Source organism: Xyrauchen texanus, chromosome 9 (genome assembly GCF_025860055.1).
Source record: "Xyrauchen texanus isolate HMW12.3.18 chromosome 9, RBS_HiC_50CHRs, whole genome shotgun sequence".
Lineage (NCBI taxonomy): Eukaryota > Metazoa > Chordata > Actinopteri > Cypriniformes > Catostomidae > Xyrauchen > Xyrauchen texanus.
In genome coordinates this window covers 44840540-44862771 of record NC_068284.1, presented here as the reverse complement: position 1 = coordinate 44862771, position 22232 = coordinate 44840540, and the positions used below count along the sequence as shown (strand labels likewise).

At 38.4% G+C, this 22232-nt stretch overlaps 1 protein-coding gene across 1 annotated transcript in view; it reads left to right on the top strand.

Annotated features, from left to right (window-relative positions):
• Positions 1 to 20294: 20294 nt before the first annotated feature.
• Positions 20295 to 22232, top strand: part of LOC127649351 (guanine nucleotide-binding protein G(q) subunit alpha-like) — a 62242-nt gene continuing 60304 nt past the window's right edge. The window contains exon 1 of the mRNA XM_052134406.1: positions 20295 to 21116. Coding sequence (XP_051990366.1) covers positions 20981 to 21116 — 136 coding nt within the window. The 5' untranslated portion in view covers positions 20295 to 20980. The remainder of the gene's footprint in view (positions 21117 to 22232) is intronic.

The window sequence follows — 22232 nt, the reverse complement described above, 5'->3', positions numbered from 1 at the left end:
GTTTATAGACTTACACTGTACATTCGTAAACCCCCAGGCTAACATTCTTTTTTGTGGTGTCAATAACAACAATTAAACAAATACTGCTTGCGACAGACAAGTAGCCTGTCAATGAAGATGCTCTTCTGTGTGGTGCTAACCCTATTCTGGAGCAGGGTTTCATAACCCTGGGTTAAAAGCGGTGCTAAACAATTGTGAAATGTTGCTTATTCCGGGGTTAAAATCAGTGTTTAAAAAGTCTATGACCGTGATTCAAATCCAAAAGCAATTCAGATTAGATTAATTTGAAAATGTAATCCAAGAGATTACGTTACTAAATTTTGTGACTAAAATTTGTGTCATGTAATTTATAATCAGTAGCTCATTACAATTCAGAAGTAAAGTATTCAGCACTGCATGTAACCAATTGTAAAAAGCTCTGAAAGACAACTTGATTTTTTGTAAATAAATTTGATAGTAAATTTGATGCATGTATATTTTACAGTTCATTACTGTTTATATTATTAAATTATATAAATTTGATACATTTTGGAACTACAAAAATCTTCTTTTCACTTTATAATGTATTGTTAATCACTGTAGTAAACCACTGTAGTAAACATATGCCATAAACCTTAACTTAACTACATCAAATATAACACGGAAAACCCCAAAGTGTCACGGTCCAGTCACCTTGTCAGGTTGGTGTTCTGCCTGATGGGACCGTGGCAATCTCAGCCTGCCTCAGTGTTTTGTGTGCCGCCTTGTGTGCGCTCTCCCGTGATGTCATGGTCATCATCGCCACTGTCTATCTTGTGTTTCGTGTATGTGTTTGGTGTCGTAAACAAGCTTAGACAAAAACAGACAGGAAATATTGATGCCACTGCCCTGATTGTTTCCATGGGAGCGCTGATCATGACAACCTTCAGCTGCGAGAGGCACCTTCACCTTGTTTGTTTAAATCCCCTCGTGTGTCATGTCCGTGGTCAGATCATTGTTGTTGTGATTGTCAATGTGAATGTATTGTTTACTGTCAAGTGTTAATCGTGCTCTCATTACTAGTTGGAGATTGCTTGTGTGTCTGTTGGTTGCCTGTTTCTAGAGGTGTGGCTACCTTCTAGTGCACCTTCGCCTTTGCCTTTGATCGTTGCCCAGTTCCCTTGGAGGAGGATTCCTAATTTCCAGCCACGTGTTGGGGGAAACCGCCACCTGGGCTTGACTTTGTTTTGGTTGAGAAGAACTTTTGTGTTGATTAATAAACTCATTGAATGTTTTCCTCTGCGTTTGGGTCCTGTCTCTCGTGCCCCCTGACACAAAGTACATAACTGATGTTAAAAATAAGAACAAACATAACTATTTACTAAAATATAATGAAATATAAAAAGTGCCACACTGTAAAAAGAATTGCCCTTAATTTTAATGATAGAAGACTGCAAAAATGCTACAGTAAAAAAACGTAATTTGGTTAACAGGTAGACCCTAAAATATACGATAAAAAACAAGACAATACATGTAATTTTACTGTAAAATGTTATTTAAAAAGTACAAGCGGCCGAAATGGGCTTCCTCAGAAGGGTGGCGGGCTTCTCCCTTAGAGATAGGGTGAGGAGCTCAGTCATCCGTGAGGAGCTCGGAGTAGAGCCGCTGCTCCTTTGCGTCGAAAGGTGTTGCATTGAGGTGGTTTGGGCATCTGGTAAGGATGCCCCCTGGCCGCCTCCCTAGGGAGATGTTTCAGGCACGTCCAACTGGGAGGAGGCCTCGGGGAAGACTCTGGATTAGGTGGAGAGATTACATCTCCACACTGGCCTTGGAACGCCTCGGGGTCCCCCAGTCAGAGTTGGTTAATGTGGCTCGGGATAGGGAAGTTTGGGGCCCCCTGCTGGAGCAGCTGCCCCCGCGACCCGACTTCAGATAAGCGGTTGAAGATGGATGGATGGATGTTATTTAAAAATGTTGATGTGAAAAGCAGAATTTCACCATAGAATTAAAAGTAAAAATGTATATTATGTTTAACAAGAGAGTATACATGTACTTTCTATGGTGAATTATTTCTAAAATTACGGTAAAAAGCAATAATCAGCGTTCCCAGAATTCCCTGCGTTGCCCAACACTAGACACAATTGAATTTTTTATATCTATAATTCAAATCCTACACGTGATTAAATGTCAAAAGTGATAGCAATACCGAACCAGCGGTGATGCCTGAACATGTGACGCTTGTGTACTGGCGCAGGAGTCTCTAGGTGGGTATCAAAGCATATGTTGCACATGATTAAAAACCTTTGCATTGGATTTCTCAAGCTCATGGGACTCTCTTTTGTAATACCATCTCAATAATGTGGTCCTTTCTTGAGCGGTAGACTTACGGAGAGATCAATCCTTCTAAATACCACCTCACAAAGGAAAAGCACTGGTTAAAACCAATGAACTTGGCTCTGTAAACTACAAGCATGTAATCAATATACCCTCTCCTTTGATAAGTTGTTTGGTCAATGCCGCATTGAAAATCTTAGACTGACCCCGGGTACCGGAGCCGGCAGGTGATGCCGCTCTCCAGCATTGAAGTCAATTATGGAAACAAAAGCTGCTTGGAAATACCACTTTGGCCACAAATGATTCATTCACACAGTGCAGCTCTTGAGTTCCATTTACAGACGTATAATAAAAAAAACTAGTCAACACCAGCAGTATGATCTTAAAATCCAACATTGTGGCAATTTTTAATATCTGTGCTCAGTGTGCGATCCTGAGCGACACAAGCGAAGGGGAAAATAACAAAAAATATCACATTTCACAAACTCACACCTCCCACTGCGGGCTGGGTACAATTTGCTCAGAGTAATTTGCAGTAATGATTATTTACGATGGTAGATGGCTGTAAAGTTTCTTTAGAGTCTCTCAAATCAGTGCAGAATGTTTTTGGGTTATTACAAACCATAATGTTCAAATGCTGCAAACATAATAGCTTGAGTTCCAGACGTTGGAGGTTTCATTGCGAGATGTTGAAATGAAAATATGGAGGAGGACAGAAAACAGCAAGGTATTTGAATGCACAGGGCACGAAAGGGCTTATTTCAAATCTCACATCACTTCAACATCTCATACAGTAGGAAAACATCTATCCAGTCAAAAGTACCTAAAAGAAAAATACATCTCTTTGAGATCTCTTTTATATCTCAGTATTCCCAAATACACTCACCTAAAGGATTATTAGGAACACCATACTAATACTGTGTTTGACCCCCTTTCGCCTTCAGAACTGCCTTAATTCTACGTGGCATTGATTTAACAAGGTGCTGAAAGCATTCTTTAGAAATGTTGGCCCATATTGGTAGGATAGCATCTTGCAGTTGATGGAGATTTGTGGGATGCACATCCAGGGCACGAAGCTCCCGTTCCACCACATCCCAAAGATGCTCTATTGGTTTGAGATCTGGTGACTGTGGGGGCCATTTTAGTACAGTGAACTCATTGTCATGTTCAAGAAACCAATTTGAAATGATTCGAGCTTTGTGACATGGTGCATTATCCTGCTGGAAGTAGCCATCAGAGGATGGGTACATGGTGGCCATAAAGGGATGGACATGATCAGAAACAATGCTCAGGTAGGCCGTGGCATTTAAACGATGCCCAATTGGCACTAAGGGGCCTAAAGTGTGCCAAGAAAACATCCCCCACACCATTACACCACCACCACCAGCCTGCACAGTGGTAACAAGGCATGATGGATCCATGTTCTCATTCTGTTTACGCCAAATTCTGACTCTACCATCTGAATGTCTCAACAGAAATCGAGACTCATCAGACCAGGCAACATTTTTCCAGTCTTCAACTGTCCAATTTTGGTGAGCTCTTGCAAATTGTAGCCTCTTTTTCCTATTTGTAGTGGAGATGAGTGGTACCCGGTGGGGTCTTCTGCTGTTGTAGCCCATCCGCCTCAAGGTTGTGCGTGTTGTGGCTTCACAAATGCTTTGCTGCATACCTCGGTTGTAGCGAGTGGTTATTTCAGGCAAAGTTGCTCTTCTATCAGCTTGAATCAGTCGGCCCATTCTCCTCTGACCTCTAGCATCAACAAGGCATTTTCGCCCACAGGACTGCCGCATACTGGATGTTTTTCTCTTTTCACACCATTCTTTGTAAACCCTAGAAATGGTTGTGCGTGAAAATCCCAGTAACTGAGCAGATTGTGAAATACTCAGACCGGCCCGTCTGGCACCAACAACCATGCCACGCTCAAAATTGCTTAAATCACCTTTCTTTCCCATTCTGACATTCAGTTTGGAGTTCATGAGATTGTCTTGACCAGGACCACACCCCTAAATGCATTGAAGCAACTGCCATGTGATTGGTTGATTAGATAATTGCATTAATGAGAAATTGAACAGGTGTTCCTAATAATCCTTTAGGTGAGTGTATCTCAAGTTGCTGCATCTAGATCCCGCTCTCGTGACTTCCCTCAATCATGACACCTGAATGGAGAATTTTGCACAATGTTTTTCCCCTAAGAAAGAGACCCCAGTAATCTCTCACGAGTCTCCTCAAGAGTTTCAGAAGAGATAAGTCTCGAACTGTTCTCAGACTTCCCTAGACACCACAGTCTGCATTCAAAAGTCATAGATCTCTAAATGAACTACGATATTTTTCACATCAAATACATCCAAGACCTATTTATTTGAGCTACTCTGTGCTATCCACAGGACTGTAGAGTTTATGCATACATGCACAACACTTGCACACATTGGATAAACCAGTAAGAACGGCTGTAAACATCTCTTTAGTATCGCAATTCTTTCTTGGAGACAGAAATGATATTACACAGAGATTAAACCTCTATCCTGAACTCCTTTGGCTTTGCTTTTCTCCAGAGAAAAAGACCCCATTTATTTCACGTGACTACTCTAGATTTTCAGAAGATAATTCAATAATGTGTTGATACCAAGATACCAAAGTCTGCAATCAAATGTAAGAAATTTCAATATGAACTCATTTGAAACTTTTCTCATTAAATTATTCCAAGACAAAATCATATGAGCTATGCTTTCTGAGACACCAACCTCTGAGCAAGAACATTTCCTCTAAGCAAAAAACAATTTAAAGTGTGGGGGAAGTACAGTAAAGGATAACATTTGAAAGGAGGGAGCGGTATTAGGCAGTTTTTTAGGTAACTATTTTTGTTCTCTTTCCTTTGAGTATCTGCAAGTTTCTCCCTCTGTTTCATTCATACATACTTTTATTCGTATTGTTCCTGTGGCTTTGCCTCAATTGCTGTGAAATTATGCTGTTTCTAATTGCAGGTATGACTTATCAATGTGGATAATCAGCTCCATGATGATGACAAACTTTGACACAGTTGAAGTAACATAACAGATTATGCTTGCACTGCATGATAAGTGGTACCTGCTAAGCCTATTCTTAGGGTTAAAGATTTGAACGAAGTATAAAACGTTGTCACATAACTGGTCCCACTCCATTTGTACAGCAGACATGAATGATACTTAAAATCATGTGGTTTGTTGAGGAGCAATGTACTATTACTTATCTAAGTGAACAGACTTATGATTTTCACCTGGCAAATGATAAAATATGTGACAAAAAAATCCCACAAGCATTGAAGGAGAAGCCCAAGCCAAATATAGGGACCAGAATAGCATAGCAACTGCTTAGCAATGGGCTAATACCCACTCAAAACCCCTCAGCAACCACATATTTAAACTACACCAACATTCAAATATTCTTCCAAAATGTTTCCTTTGTTTTACAATTTCACCACAATTTGGAATGCCCAATTCCCAATGTGCTCTAAGTCCTCGTGGTGGGGTAGTGACTCAATCCGGGCGGCAGAGGATGAATCTCAGTTTCTTCTGCATCTGAGACCGTCAATCCATGCATCTTATCACGTGGCTTGTTGAGTGAGTTACCACGGCGACCTAGCGCGTGTGGAGGCTTCACGCTATTCTCTGCGGCATCCACTCACAACTCACCGCGCACCCCACCGAGAGCAAGAACCACAGTATAGTGACTACGAGGAGTTTACCCCATGTGACTCTAATCTCCCTAGCAACAGGGCCAATTTGGTTGCTTAGGAGACCTGGCTGGAGTCACTCAGCACACCCTGGATTCGAACTCGTGACTTCAGGGGTTGTAGTCAGCGTCAATACTTGCTGAGCTCCACCCCCCTCAATTTCCAATTCTTAAAGGTGCACTAAATGTAGAATAAAACAGCTTTTATAAGGATATTGTGCTCATGACTTCTACATTTATTGCAAAATTACAATTCATGTCTTTTATGAGGAAAATTTTACTGAGTACACCTTTAAAAATCTTGTTTACATCAGACTTGAAATCATCTTATTCTCTGCTTTTGACTTCAAAACATAAACAGTCATGTGCACAACACTTGCACGCATTGGATAAACCGGTAAGAACAGTTGTAAAGTTGTTTACATGCAAAGCAAAATTGGGGTAAAGGGCAAAAATCTACCTGTGTTAATCAGTTTTTGCTTAACCCGTGTTTACATAACCATATACGTTGTTGGCTTACTAAGCATAACCAATGTAAGATCACGCATGTAAATGCGCTTAGCAAAGAGTTTAACAAGAGCGATTTGTTCTCTTAAAACACCCCAATTATAATAGTTTGTCTTTAAAGACAAGAAAAGAAACAAAAGTAGTCACATGCTTAAAGGGTAACTACACCCTAAACCAACTTTTTTTAGTTAATGATCTGTAAGCATGGGGCTTTATTAGTACTGGTCATTGATTCAAGTAATTTTTTTGACATTTGTGTATAAAGTGTTTTAATTCAACAATATATGGTGTAAAAACGTCTGAGTGCTGCCCTCTTCAGGTTGAACGGTGGCTACTGCAGTTGAATTTTCCTATTGGCTGTTGTGGTACTTCGTGACGTAAGCGGTGACAGCTGACGTAAGCAGGTTCCAGCTCACCACGCCAGATTCATGTACATGTCGTCTTGCGACCGTGTGAGGAATAATAATAACATAGAGTCTGACAGCAGCTGTCAATTAATCCGTCACTTCGAGTCTCAGGTGCACCCCCCTGCTCAGCTCCGCACTCGGTTGGTTCCCTCTATCCCCGCCGGGGTCTGCCCACTTTTCCAGCATTTTCAAATATTTCTAGTGGGTGGAGTCAGACTCTGAGCAGGTGTTTAGTTACCCTTTAAAACTAAATCTCATTGGCTTTGAAAGGGAGAGAACAAATTTGTTGGGTTCCTGCTACTTAAAGTATTTTAGTGCAGTTTACATGGTAATTCTATGGTAAGAAAACTAATTTCAATTATGTTTAACATTTTTATATAATACCAAATTTTTTATTTTATTTTTAAGTGAAAATTTTTGGGACGGCAACCTTTCATTGTTCTGTTGCTAGACAATTATTTCTGTGATTTCTCATCCTCACCAATGGGAGACATGTTTCTAGACTGACTCCTGTGTCTTTGAAGTCATTCTTATTTAAAATCCCTCCCTGCCAATTAATCACTCTTTTAATTTAATCTGTGCAATTTAATTGCAAAGGGTCTCTTGGCTAGTTTCAATCTGTGACTCTGATGTAGAAGGAAGGAGATCTTAATTAATAACTCAGGTTTGAAAAAGGCAAGACGGCAAAATATATCCTACTGTGTTCCTTCACCACAAGACCTCGGCTACCTGCTCTCTCTGCAGAAGATAACTGTGAATTTGTCAAAACATGCAGTCAGGGATTTTTCCGAAATTATATTTCATAAGATAGTGTTTATGACTGTTTTTCTGCAAAACAACAGGGTTGAAAAGTTAACTGGCTAGTGATGTAAGTTAAGAATGTTAAACGGTTGTTAGGTCTTTGTTGTGGTGTTGGATCTGTCTCAGTTATCCTGATATCAACAATACAAGACATTGAGCACTTTGGGTATTTTTGTGGCCATTTCATGCTGCAACATTTGGGAATATTGCTAATCCTGATGAATGTTATGACCAAGCAAAACATTGAGTTGCTATACTAGCCCAGCAAAAGCAGTTCACTATAACTACATAACTATAATAGCAACTATTTCAAGTCACATTTGCCTTTTATGACACTATTGGTTAGGTTTAGGTTTTAGGTTTAGAGTAGGTAGGTAGAATTTGTTGATTTAAAACTTGATAGTATATTAACCTTAAAATCTTCATCTGTTTGGAAGAAAATGTAGCTCACTTTTAGCACCACACAGTGGACATTTCACCTTGGAACTGCTGCGATTCATGTAAGGAACCACGTAATATCATTTTGCAAAAAATGTCGCCAAAGTCACATAATTTGACATAACATGACATACATTGAGACTTTGGGGGAGTATACTGTATTTGTTACATTTACATTTATGTATTTAGCAGACGCTTTTATCCAAAGCGACTTACAGAGAACTTATTACAGGGACAATCTCCCTGGAGTAACCTGGAGTTAAGTGTCTTGCTCAAGGACACAATGGTGGTGGATGTGGGGATTGAACCAGCACCCTTCTGATTACCAGTTTACCAGTTATGTGGTTTAGACCACTACACCACCGCCACTCCTTCTTGTTCCAGTAAGCAACCACATAAAACCACCCAGAACACCCTAGCAACCACATAGCATTGCCCAGGCAACCACCCACAACACAAAAGCATCATTCTTATTCTTTTATTGACTGCATAACAGCAGAGATCATTTAGCAGAGACGGGCCACTTTTATTAAAACGAATGGGAGAAATTGGAACGATCAACCAAGTAGCTCACGCCCAACGGTTAATGGATGTAGAAAGGAAGTCCTGCCTTACAGTTAAAAGAGCCAAGCACTATTTAGATACAGACATCACCTGTCAATCAACCAGCTATTCTGTTTTTTAGCGTAATATGAGGAGGAATCACAATTAATGAGTGCAGTATTGTCAGATTTTACTGCTGATTTTAAATATGCTCTTTGAGATTTTGGTCTTTTTCCATTCAAGTAGATGAGCTTCACTGGCATGACTGGAAATAGCCTCCCGAGAGCGTTCCAAAGATGGCCGACAGTGGACTGACTTGTTAGAAATACTTTGATAACAGTCAGTGTAAAGCCATTTAAACATTCCATGCTGTACTCTAATGCTTTCAGATATCTACAGATCCACAGTTATCTAAGGTGAAAGTTGTACTCTTCATTTAGCAGGTATATTTGAGTCAAATCCACTACAGTAAACTAATTGTAGAGGAAGCCCCTGTGGAGGACCTGGGGTTAAATGCTCTAATCAAGGTGTACAATGGTTATAAAGCAGGATTGACATCTTAATAATACTTCAGTTACCTGGGTCAGCCCTTCTTACAAATGATCTTGTGACCTTTGCAGCAGCAGAGCAAATCCTGAATCATTACTGTAAGTGGCCACTGGAGTGGAGTGATGTTTTCCAATTCGTGAGCGACCGGCAAGGGAATGTGGGATTGACAGCAGAGCTGAAAGTGTTAAAAAGATGGTAAATGCTGAACTTTATACAAATGAGAGGCAAAAAATGGCAGCAGCCAATCGCTGAGAGGAAGGAATTGTTTAGCCCTATTGGAATATTTCATCTTAAAATGAATATTCTGTAATTTTTTACTCAACCTCATGTCGTCCAAGAAACATAAAAGGAGACATTTTGAAGATGCTTTACGCAACTCATATGACTACATTTGTCAAGCTCCAAAAAAGAACAAAAAGTCACCCTAAAATCATACACGAACCAGGCGCTTTATTTACTGTTTACTGACTAGGCAGTGTATTTAATCTTTTATGTCTTCTGAAGCTATACGATAGCCGTATTCTTATTCAGGAATTTAAAAATGCGCGTTGACATTTCAAGCCAGATTTGATGTCATTGACGCCATACGACATTCGTTCTTGTGTGTGTCACAGCCCAGAGGTTTTCTAACGTTTTAATGCCGAGGACCCCCAAATATTATGATACTCTTGTGAAGGACACGCTTCTAGAAATATAAAGGCAGCTTTATAAAAAAAAATATTTCACATGTATTTCTAGTCTTTATAAACTCTGTATATTATATATTTTTATTTATTTTGTCTTAATTGCCTCTGGCACCATCATGCGGCCCCCTGGTGGTCCTCAAAGCTTAGTTTGAAAACCCCTTTCATATCCAAATGTGCAATCTCCGTTTGGAAAATAATATCACTGAATATCTTAAATTTTTGTCTTTTCCTGACACAAAACTATCAAATGGCTTCATAAGACTTGGAATATAACACACAAGTTGTATGGATGCTTTTATGGTGCTTTTTGAAGTTTTCGAGCTTGACAGCCGTGGTCACTTAGAACAGTCATTTTATGGACTACTTATATGGTACTTTTTGTCCATTTTAGAACAGCCATAGTCACCCATCCTCTTCCATTGTGTGGAAAGAGCTACCTGGACACCAGTGGCGGCTGCTGGTCTTTCAAAGAGGGGAAGCTAATTTTCGGCCTACATTATAAACTTATTTACCCTATTTTTTGCACTAAATCAATCTTAGGTGTTGATCTGCCCTGCTGTTTAATTCTAATTTTTTCCTCGTAAGGAAGACTTTCAAATGGCTTTGCCAAAATCAGGTCGACAATATTAGCACCGTCTGCCATCGTGCGCAGTTTCACCCGTACGACGCTAGCCTAGCCTACTGTATGAATGAATGAACGAACGAACTAACGCTCTAAAACACAATATATTAAACTTGGTAAAACTGAAACAAGGAATGTGGTGTATAATTGTGTGAAATGTATTATGCAAATTGACTAGCAATTTCGCCAAACAAATATAAAGAAATAGGTTGCAGCAGTTTGTCTTTCGACTACACTTGAGAAATCCGCAATGGGACTGAGCGCGAAATAGCTTCAGTGACTTCTTATAGTACAGATGCGCTGTCAATCAAAAGGAGATGCAGTCTTTCGACAGATCCTCCAATCATCACGCGGAAGCCCGGAGTCCGGGCCAGCCCACTCCTCATTCACCCCCAGAGACGCTGAGCGTCCGTGGGCGGGACATAATCGCAGCATTTATCCAATGACCGTCTATTTTTGGAGCACTGAAAAAAACTGTTCAGAGCAGCCCCATTGAAGTCAATGGACGCTCGGCTTCAACAGGGAAATGCACTGACGCTACGGGAATGTATGAGAAGTAAATCGAGTCAGCCGACCTGATATATGTAATGTAGCTGATTCTGAACGAACTCATCTTCGAGATGAACGTGTTCTGACGCATTTTTAGTCAATAAATTGTTTACACAATAGTACATATTTGACCATTATTTTTTTGACATTATAGGGGAAGCTGAGCTTCCCTTGCAGTCTTAAAGAAATCCCCACTGCTGGACACAACTCCTTTTGTGCTCCATGGAAAAATAGCAACATGTGGGAGCAACATGAGTAGATGATGACACATTTGTGTGTGTTTTTGTGGTTTAAGAGGACAATTTTTTAGGTTACAAACTGGTAATTACAAGGGTAAATGTGGTTTATGAGGAAATTTCTAGTATCCCCATAATTTAAATAGCTTAAAAATCATATTAAACAATATCTTATTGAAAAGGTAAAAATGCAGAATGTTTTTTGTGAGGGTTAGGTTTAGGGGGGTGTGTTAGGTTTAGGGGATAGTATCTATAGTTTGTACTGTATAAAAATCATTATGTCTATGGAAAGTCCTCATAATGATAGGTAGACCAATTCCACTTCTGGTCTAGTGGTAAGATTGCAAACTTCCCACTGCCAAATCAGATGCCGAGAGAAACTTCTGCTTTCCCCATGGAACTCTCTAGTCGCTGCACATATATGGTTGCTATTGGAAACAGAGGCTTGGCAGAGCTCTGGCGAGTATAAAGTGATCTCGCCCGCTCCCAGCTCAGATCCAGTTTAAAGCACAAAAATCAAGGGCGAGACCTTCACTATCAAACATCAAAACAAAAATCAATACTGCTTTCTATTCTGTAAGGCCCCTCCATTTTCAGTATATATATAGTAGAGAATATTTCTTGATTATACTGTAAATAAATAGGCACCAATCACTAAAGAATTAGTTAATGATAGATTGGCCAACAGTGAAAATTCTGTCTTTGTTGCGCACCTCATTTTGTTCCAAACTTGATTTACAACAACATGATTTTTTTTTTCATCTGTACCATCCCTTTAATTGAATAATTCCTCAAAGATTGTTGCAAAGCGAGATCTTTTTCCTATTAAAACAATTTAGTTAATGGGGAGTGTAACATTTCCAAGTCTCATTAAGTGAACTGCAGTGCTACCATCAAAGGAATTAGGATGAGGCCAACACTTTTTACCGAAGGCAGAAAAATGCTTCTGAGGTCTCGCCGTTGTAGAACAGTGCTGCATGGGGACAGTTTGGCCAGTTTGCTAATGAGCTGCCAATGACTGCAACAGTGAAGCCGCTTCTCTTGTCGTGCCTGTTTTTCACGGCTTGTCTTTGCATGTTCACAACTGTTAAGATGCCCATATTGCATATAGTCTGAAAGGAGAAGAAAACAGAAAATGCAACTTCAAGATTTCATTAGATTCAACTTGACTTTCAATGTGCATGGCTAATGAAACACAAAATTAATCCTATTTAGAGCTTGACAGTCATAGTCACCATGCACTTTTATAATACTGCATGAAAGCTGGTATATGAAGCCATTTTCGGTTCCGATTGCATTGAAAATAAAGTTTAGCTTTGGACGAAATATCTAGTGATGTGCATGCGCAAGAAATTACATTTTTGTCCAGATGTCTTCATTAGAAGCAAATGTTTAGATTCATAAATGGTTGTATAATGGAGACCACAAAGAGCATTTGTAGTCAAGCAGTGCCCTCGTTTGTATGAAGAAACAACTTGTGCACAAGAACAGATCTAAAACACTTTGACAAACATTTGGTGCCCTCTGCTGTCAGAAACCCAGGTTAATGGTATCATATTGTACCAGCGGTATACCCTTCAATACATATTTACTGCCCACGGCGAGACAAAAAGGCATCAGTAAAAGTCATGATTTGGTTGAAAAATACTTTTTGAGGCTGTTGTTAAAATCAACATTTTACCACTTGGCTATAGATGCTGTCTGGACCAGGCACTCTTCAGCTTGGAGACCAGATGCCCTTTGAGCTAAACCATCTGAACCGCAGCTTAGCCAGGTTGAGAGACTAGCTAGACCAGCTTAAACCAACTAAAACCAGCCAACCAATTTAGGCTGGTTTAGCTCTTTTTTTTTTATAGCAGGAACTACACTGGCTTTTACGGTCATTCTTTTGAGAATGTCAGAATTAAGACTGATTAAATGTAAGGGACAGTGTGCTATTTTCACTGATCTGGAAACTGCTCTAATCCAACATTAAGAGAAAAACATTCAAATGAAAATTCTCTCATTATTTACTCACACTCGTGCAATCCCAGATATGTATGACTTTCTTTCATCTCCTGAACACAAACAAGGATTTTAGAAGAATTCTCATATTTGTAGATCCTCACAATGCACCCAATATTGGGAATCAACATTTTGAAAGTCTAAAAAACACATAAAGGCAGCAGAACATGTATCCATACAACTCCAGTGGTTAAATCCATGTCTTCAGAAGTGATATGATAACTGCGGTTGAAAAACAGATCAATATTTAAGTCCCTTTTTCACATTCTTCTTTTGTTTTTGCCTTTTAAATATGGTTCTCTTTCTCACCCACACCTATCATACCACTTATGAAGACATGAATGTAACCATGGAGATGTATGGATTACTTTTATGCTGTCTTTATGTGCTTTTTGGAACTTTTACCCATTCACTTACAATGTATGGACTTACAAAGTTGAGATATTCTTCTAAAAATCTTTGTTTGGATTCAGTAAATAAACACAATACATAATAAAGTTATACACATCTGGGACAGCATGAGGGTGAGTACTTAAATGATGAGAGAATTGTAATTTTTGGGTGAACTATCCCTTCAAGGTTAAATTCAATATAAAATCAGTATTGACCCTCTTTACTTTCTTATTCCACATTCATAGTAATCACTGCACAATTATTCCAAGTCAAAAAAATGTCTTTGAAATCTTTTATCAAAAATATCTTTTACATTTAATTTGTAACATATTCCGTTAGATTACTCGATTACAGTAATGTACTCTAAATACTTTGGATTACTTCTTCAGCACTGGTAAATTTGTTCACTTGTTTTGACTATAAAATCTCTGCCAGTACAGTAAGACAAAATACACATGTTAAAAATACATTCTCTCAAAAACCGAAATATCTTATACAGTGTTGTTTCTAAAACAAGATAAATCTAATTCTCTAATAAAGATTTTTAGATGTTTTTACAGGAAAACAATACAAAAATGATTATCAAGAATACAATTTTTGCCCTAATATTAAAGGTCTTACTAGAAAAAATTAATTATAATCTAACGTGAATTTTCTTGATAAAAAATATGATCGTGTCTGGTAACATGTGCATGTATAATGGCTAGAAATAGCATTTTAGCTTAGCGTAAAGCTAACAATTTACACAAGGTTTATTTCTATTTCTTCTGCTCCAAACTTACTTCAAACTTACTTCTCTGTCTGCTCGTATGAATGTAACACATCATAAGAAAGTGTTTCACCGCTGTTCAAATGCACTTTGGATCACATCATTTATATGTATAAATGTTTTCCATCTGAAAATGACTAAATTTTAAATGAAACAAATGACAATAAAATGCAAAGTAAAACTTTTTTGCTGAACAATGATACCTAATAAAGACTCACTTGAATGTTACTGTATTCTAATTACCCTTGATTTAAACTGTCGCTGTAGTGGAATACAGTTACTTGTATTTTAAATACATAATCCTGTTACATGTATTCCGTTACTGAGCGCTAGATGGCGCTAGGAAGTGTAATCGAGCTTGAAAACACGATTGCCAAGCAGACTGCTGATGTCAAGATTTTTTGCGAAAAAGGAGTAATATTTTGGTCTGTTCTCACAAAACCAATTGGGTTGCTTCAGAAGACATCAATTAAACCACTGGGGTCATATGGATTACTTTTATGCTGCCTTTATGTTATTTCTGGAGCTTCAACATTTCCATTCACTTGCATTGTATGGGCCTACAGAGATATTCTTCTAAAAATCTTGTTTTGTGTGTTCTGCAGAAGAAGGAAAGTCGTACACATCTGGGATGGCATGACGTTGAGTAAATGATGTGAGAATTTTCATTATTGGGTGAATTATATCTAAGTAGTAAGGGTTAAAAGTAAGTGTGTCAGTGTTTTGAGCTGTTAGCTTTGATCTACAAATGTCATCGCTGTTGATTTTAGGTTCATTTCTGTTTGTTTATGTAATCTTTCTATTGTTTTATTAACAATTAAGCAGATATGTTTTTTTAATGTATTATTTCACGTGAAATACTGTAAAATAAAATAGAATTAGTTTGAAGGTAATCCAAAAGTAATCATATAAGATTACCCCAAAAATGTAATCTATGATATTACGTTACTTATTGCGGGGGGGGGGGGGTTGTCATGTAATTTGTAATCAGTACTTAATTACAATTAATAAGTAATCTGCCAAACACCGGTGGCATAATATTGATTACAACAACAACAAAAATTCAGAAATCGTGATTACAGTAAGACATTTACAATGGAAGTGAATAGGGCCAGTTTAAACATTAAAATATACATTGTTTCAAAAGTATATCCACAAGATGTTAACAGTATTTTACTGTGATGAAATTGTGTACTAAATACATGTATCTGTGTAAAGTTATATACTGTAGATATCTAGAACATGGCGTTGCAATACCGGTAAACCCTGTAAGTGATTTTAACACAGTAAAATTTATAGAATAGTGAATTTATCCCACTTAAATCATGCTAATATGATTAATGTTTACGTCTTGTATATTCTACTTTTGAAACAGTGAACTAGCCCCATTCACTTCTATTGTAAGTGCCAGACAATGACCAACATTTTTGCTTTTTTTGGCATTTTTTATTTTATTTTAATAAATGAGGGACGAGTAATCAACTTTATGCTACAAATGCGGCCGATTGAGCCTAATTTAACAGCCTTCCTTTAAGTTTTCAACATATAATACATAAAATGTCCACTTGGTGTCGGCAAAGTTTAAATTATAAAAGAAATTCCGAACATTCCATTTGATCAATGTAATCTGACATTCATGTACATTATAAATTAGTATTTGTAATAGCTTTGAAGCCATCATAATAAATGGTGCTATGCTATCCTTTTTTCTTTTTTATTGACAAATAAAGTTGACACAACGTTTTTCGTTTTTTATTTTTTTTTATTTTTATAATTATTCTCCACAGCTTCAGTAGCCTATAGGTAAAATCTATGAATGTATCTAGACGAAACTATTATATTTTACTTTTAATGACACTGTTCCATGACGGGAAATTTCCGTGAAAGTAAAAACAATTCCAGTCCAACACTATTCCCTCCGATTAAAGCGACACACCCCGTCAGTGAGCACTTTTTGAATGCTTGACTGACTTTTACCGTCAACCAAACATGACAGTTTCTGTTAACCGCCTCCAGAGCACAGCGCAGTTCCCGCCTCTTTTCACCCGCTCGAGAGTCTGTTATGATCGGAGGTCAGCTCCAAGTGGGCGGTCTTTTGCGACAAATGGGCGGTCTTTAGCTCCCTGTGGGCGGGCTTTGTGGCAATATGGGCGGACTTAGGCTCCAAGTGGGCTGTACAAACATCCAAATGCCTTTGATTGGTTCATTCCAATTCACATACTTTTTTTTTATTATTTTATTTTTTTAATTCACATAAATCCGCTGTGGGTTTCAGCGGCGAGTGGCGTCATGATGGAGTTAAACGGGGAAAGCTACATTTATTTTTTATTTTTATAATTTGCGCACAAAAATGTATTTCAAGCACTGATCTATAATATGAATAAGTACATTTTGCTAGGAAGTATTGCACGACGTTTGAAGTGATTAATAATCTTTATTAAGTAACATTGTTCAGCAATGAGAGAAAATGTCAAAGAGTTTATTGAGCTGTTAGCGTGTTCTCTGCAACATATCCATCCAGTACAAATGTCAATTTGTAGTAAATAAATAATCTGTAGCCTTGGAGTGACAAACAGTGAAACGTCCCAAAGCTGTCATAAATAAATAAATAAATAAATAAATATAATATCAGCCCTCTTGGAACACTCCTTGCCCTATCAGACTGGAATGCCAGAAAAATATCTTCTATACTGCTGTGTAAGCTATGTCATCTTTTATATTTTAATTCTTGCATTTTTTGTTGTTGCTTTTATTGCATGACTGTCAAATTGGTTCCCAACCCTGTTCCTGGAGGCCCCACAACACTGCACATTTTGGCATTAATCAAATACACCTGTTTTAACTCATCAGCTCATTAGTGGTGACTCCAAGACCTGAACTGGGTTTGTCCAAAGGAAGATATACAAAAAGTGCAGTGCTGGGGGGCCTCCAGGAACAGGGTTAGGAACCACTGATGGGAGAAAGAGAAAAAGAGCTGACGTGACCGGTATTGTCAGCTTTTTCTATATTTTGCAGTTCTATTTGTCAAATTAACACCACATTTAGACATTAATAGATCATTTTACCATTTCCCCCCCCTTTCTAATCCACTTACAGTAGAACACTGCCCTGCAATCCTATCTCAACCATCTGGCAAAAGTGAAGCATAGCTTAATGGATCTGAAAGTAATGAAACATTATATCTATAATTTTTTTAAATGTATAATATGGGCAGCCAGTTTTCAATATTAATACATTCGTATTTCAATTCAGCAGACTGGTCACTGGTCCCCCCCACCCACATGCCTGTCCTTAATATTTTGCTATCGTAACAATTATCAGGTGCATTGCTAAGAGACACATTGTTCCACGTCATTCTTGAAGGAGATGCAGCCTACATGCCACTGTCATTGGTTTGCATCAGATTCGAGTAAATATTTACATAATTGTTATCTGTCTGTCTGTCTGTCTCACTATCTTGCTTTATCTATATCCATCTCTTTCCATCACTCTCTCTCTCTCTCTCTCTCTCTCTCTCATCTCTCTCTCTCTCTCTCTCTCTCTCTCTTTATTTGTGCAGTGCCCACGGTTAGGGGATCTTTTTTCCCTTTTAAGCATTTGGTTTTCATCTTTGGGTGAGGTTTTTTCCTTTCAGTTGTTTGTTTATGGTCCTAGGTATTCCTTTCAAAGGAAAAGGACTTTGGTTTGAATTAACTTTTTGTCAGGCACTGCAAAATTAGTAATCTGGAAAACCAGGAAAAATAAACTTCTAGGGCAGGATGCAATAAGTGTGGTTCCTATGTTTTTGGGGCTTGTAGCAGCTAGATTAAAAGTAGAGTTTGCGTAATATAAATTGGTGGACTGTTTACCAAAGTTTGTAGAAATCTGGTGTGTTAATGAGGTATTGTGCACTTTATGTGAGAGAAATGACTTGGTGTTGAGTTTTTAAATATATGTGTGAATGTGTGTGTGTATATATATATATATATATTTAAAAATGGAATTATACATGTCAAAAATGGAAAAAATGTGTTTTGGATGAAGTATGAATAACTTAACCAAACTGTTATAATAAAGGTCTCTCTATCTCTCTCTCAGTCAATCAAGCAATGGCCATTAAAAGACAATTATTCAGTTAAATATGTAAACATACAGAGAATACAACAACACCAATGTCTCTGTTTTGAGCATATACATGCATGCACATTTGATATTGTAACTGTGTTATCTGTGGTTTATTTTAGTTCAGAGGCTGTGGTCTCTGAGCCCGAGGCAGGCTGCTACATATTTAGCAGCTGTTAAAGACTCGAGTTGACTATTTATTTTGATTTGTTGTTCTCAAATTTTTTATAAGACAAATCTTATATTTTTAAAGTGGACGTATGCACTTATATAACACCTTTTTAACCTTAACGGTATTCATGTGACTCATTCACCCATTCACACACACATTCATACACACAATGGCGGCAGTGCTGCTAAGCAAGGTGCTAGTCTGCCATTGGGAGCAACTTGGGGTTCAGTGTCTTGCACAAGGACACTTCAGCATGTGGAGTCATGTGGGCCAGGATTCGAACCACCAACCCTGCGATTAGCAGCTGACCCGCTCTACCAACTGAGCCACAGCCGCCCCCAGTTAGTGGAAAAATACATCTGGAAAATGTACTCCATCTCCACTTGTTTGGAGTGCCACTAAGAGTACAAAAGCTGCAGGTTCGTTTTCTGTAAAGTGATTAATCTATTCTTTTCACAGAAATGGTGGCATTACAGGATTACAGTGCCACCTTAATTATCTGGACTGTTTACATATTTACATTTGTTTCAGTTTCTATGAGCCATAGGTTTTGTACCTGTAGTAAAGATTTGGCAACTGTGGTGTCTTCCCTTTTTAAATATTCTTTGTAATACATGTATGAAATATTTTACAGTGGTGTTATAATTTTTTGTTAATAGATGGGTAATGGAAGATTTGAATGATGTAAAGATTTCATTTTACTTAAAGAAATTGCTCACTAAAAATTTAAAATGTAATTTACCCTCAGATTTCAAATGTATGACTTGCCTTCATTTTTTGTTAAATGTTAGGTAGGCTCTAAATATATCAGCATGCATTATAGGTGAATTTTGACTGAGATTACATTTCTTAACATCTAATTTTGTGTCCCCAAGAAGAGAGGACGAGGGTGAGCAATTGGTAATAGAATGCATATGTTTTATGGTAAACTATCCACTCGACTTTTTAAATGCATGGGACAAAACTGTGACATAGGTTAAAACATTTTTTTTTTTTTTTAAACACATCTCAGTAAATCGTTGGCTTGTATGTCCCTTTCCATCTTGATACTAATTATTAATATTTAATAATCTCCAGGTATAATATTTTGTTTTCAGTTGTGTGATAATTACATTACAACCTAATTGTTTTAATGAAATACCATCAACGTGTGCACGTATGGCAAAATATGCGACTTCAGTGTTCAAACTGATTTGCATCAAGTTTTCATCTGTTTTTCATAGGGATTGAGGCATAAACCCCTCCCATTATGAAGCAACCGCCTACTTGCTCTATAAGCCCCACCTACTCTGAGGGGAGCCCCTCCCACTTGGAGGTCTCCGGTCTGCAGCTATACATACTTGCGCTCAAGCCTTTTCTCCCTGTCAATCAACCCGGCCGTGAAAATATTGACATCACGCTTGTGTGCGCTCGTGCTGCTCTGCTGATGTAGGAGGAGACGCTGCTGTCATCTGAGGGGGAAAGTGGCATAATCAAAATTTTAAAGGTAACGGGCCTTTTTTTTTTTTTTCGCCAGGAATTTTTCTACATGATTTTATCTTCAGGAATTGTGACTTGAGGACTTTCATGATATAAGAACAACAAACGGAAATTTTCTTTGGCATGAACACCAAGTATTTGTGAAGCGATTCGGAATCATTTGATCTCCGCTTGAAAGGGGTGGACAAGGCTTGAAAGAGGGGGAAGTGGATGTCGCGACTGAGTACTCTGTCCCGTTATCACCGGGACCCGTGTTGGTGGTGAACCGCGCGGTGCCGTTGTGGGAGTGTCGCACGTACGCGAGGATAGTTTGCCCTGGATTTTTCAATCATTTGCGAGATAAGGCTCCAGGACCTCCTCCGCCTCCTCCTCTTCCTCTTCGACGCGGCCCTCCCTTCCTCATCCTCACCTTCCCGGGTTTTCCTTCCTCTCTTACCTCCGTGATTTGCTGTGTCCGCACACGGGGTAGAGGCTCGCGCTCACCGCGAGAGTACTGAAACCAGACCGCGAAGCGCCCCTGCCCCCTTCAGATCATCTCCTCACCTCCCTCTAATTTCCCCTCCTTCTTAATATTTTTTTCCTCGGAGTTGGAGGATTGGGGGGATTTATTTCATTGTTACCCCTCATTTTCAACGAACAACCGGACTGAGTGATATTTTTGGAGTATTTTCTCGTTTTTTGAAGCCCCCGAAGAGGCCGGGCTGTGGACAGAGAAGCAGTGGGGATGACTTTAGAGTCGATGATGGCCTGCTGCCTGAGCGAAGAGGCCAAGGAGTCGAAACGAATCAACGCCGAGATCGATAAGCAGCTGCGCCGGGACAAGCGCGACGCGAGGCGGGAGTTGAAGCTGCTCCTGCTCGGTACGAGTCCCGCCGCAGTTAAACTCACTCATACACACACACACACACACACACACATACATACATACATAAACAGCCAGTCGACAGGTCTAACCGTGGTTTAAACGTTGACATGAGGTGCACCGAACACGCTGCCAATGCGTTATCCATTTGTGGATTTGTGTTGTGTGCATTATTTTTTTGTGGTTAGTCAATTTTTTATCTAATCAAATATGTTTGCGTGCTATCAGCGTTAGCCATCATGCTAATGCGTTAGCATCGTGGACAGGGCCTTGCATGCAACGCCACACAAATCTCAGCATGCTCTTATGTGTTTATACGTTTACATGTGCGTATACATGTTAGTGTATGTCAGAGGCATGCTTATGTATCTGATGGTGTGGGAGAAATGATCCTACACACCATTAGTGACTAGTTTGTTTATAAGATAACATGCTTTCCATGTTGTTTTTCAGCTGTCAATTCTGTGTTTGTGTTCTCATTGAGTCAACCTATAAGATTTGCATGCCACTAGACACAAGTTGCATAGCAATCTGGTTGCCTGCAAATAGACATGGATGCAAATGTGCAATCAAAAGTTGCTTTGAAGGATGTACAGTACTTGGTGTTGAGTGTCTATATGTTTAATTAAAATCTATACGTTTATTTAGTCTATTAAGTTCAAATGAAATGATGATGTGGTTTGTGTAAAGGCAGTGTTGGGTGAGTTACTCTTTAACTAAAGTAATTAATTACTATCTACTAATTACTGTCTGAAAAGTAATTAATTACTTATGACTAATTACGTTCTAAAAACCCAACCTCGACCAGATGAAAAATAAAAGGATAGACATGAAATTGTTCTTTTAATTCTTTCAAATAGATCATATAAATTCAAATAAATGATTCATGAACTGGCCAAAGAATTTAAGGGGGCTTAATTTATTTAGAAAACATACATTTTAACATAAGACATTACATTTCGATTTTAAAATCACTATCGTTTTATATAGTATTGTTCTATAGTCTATACAGCAGCACAATTATATTAAAGTAATTAAATTACTGAAAAATGTATAGCAATCCCATACTTTATTTTTTCACTGTAAAATGTAATTAATTACTTAGTAATGCATT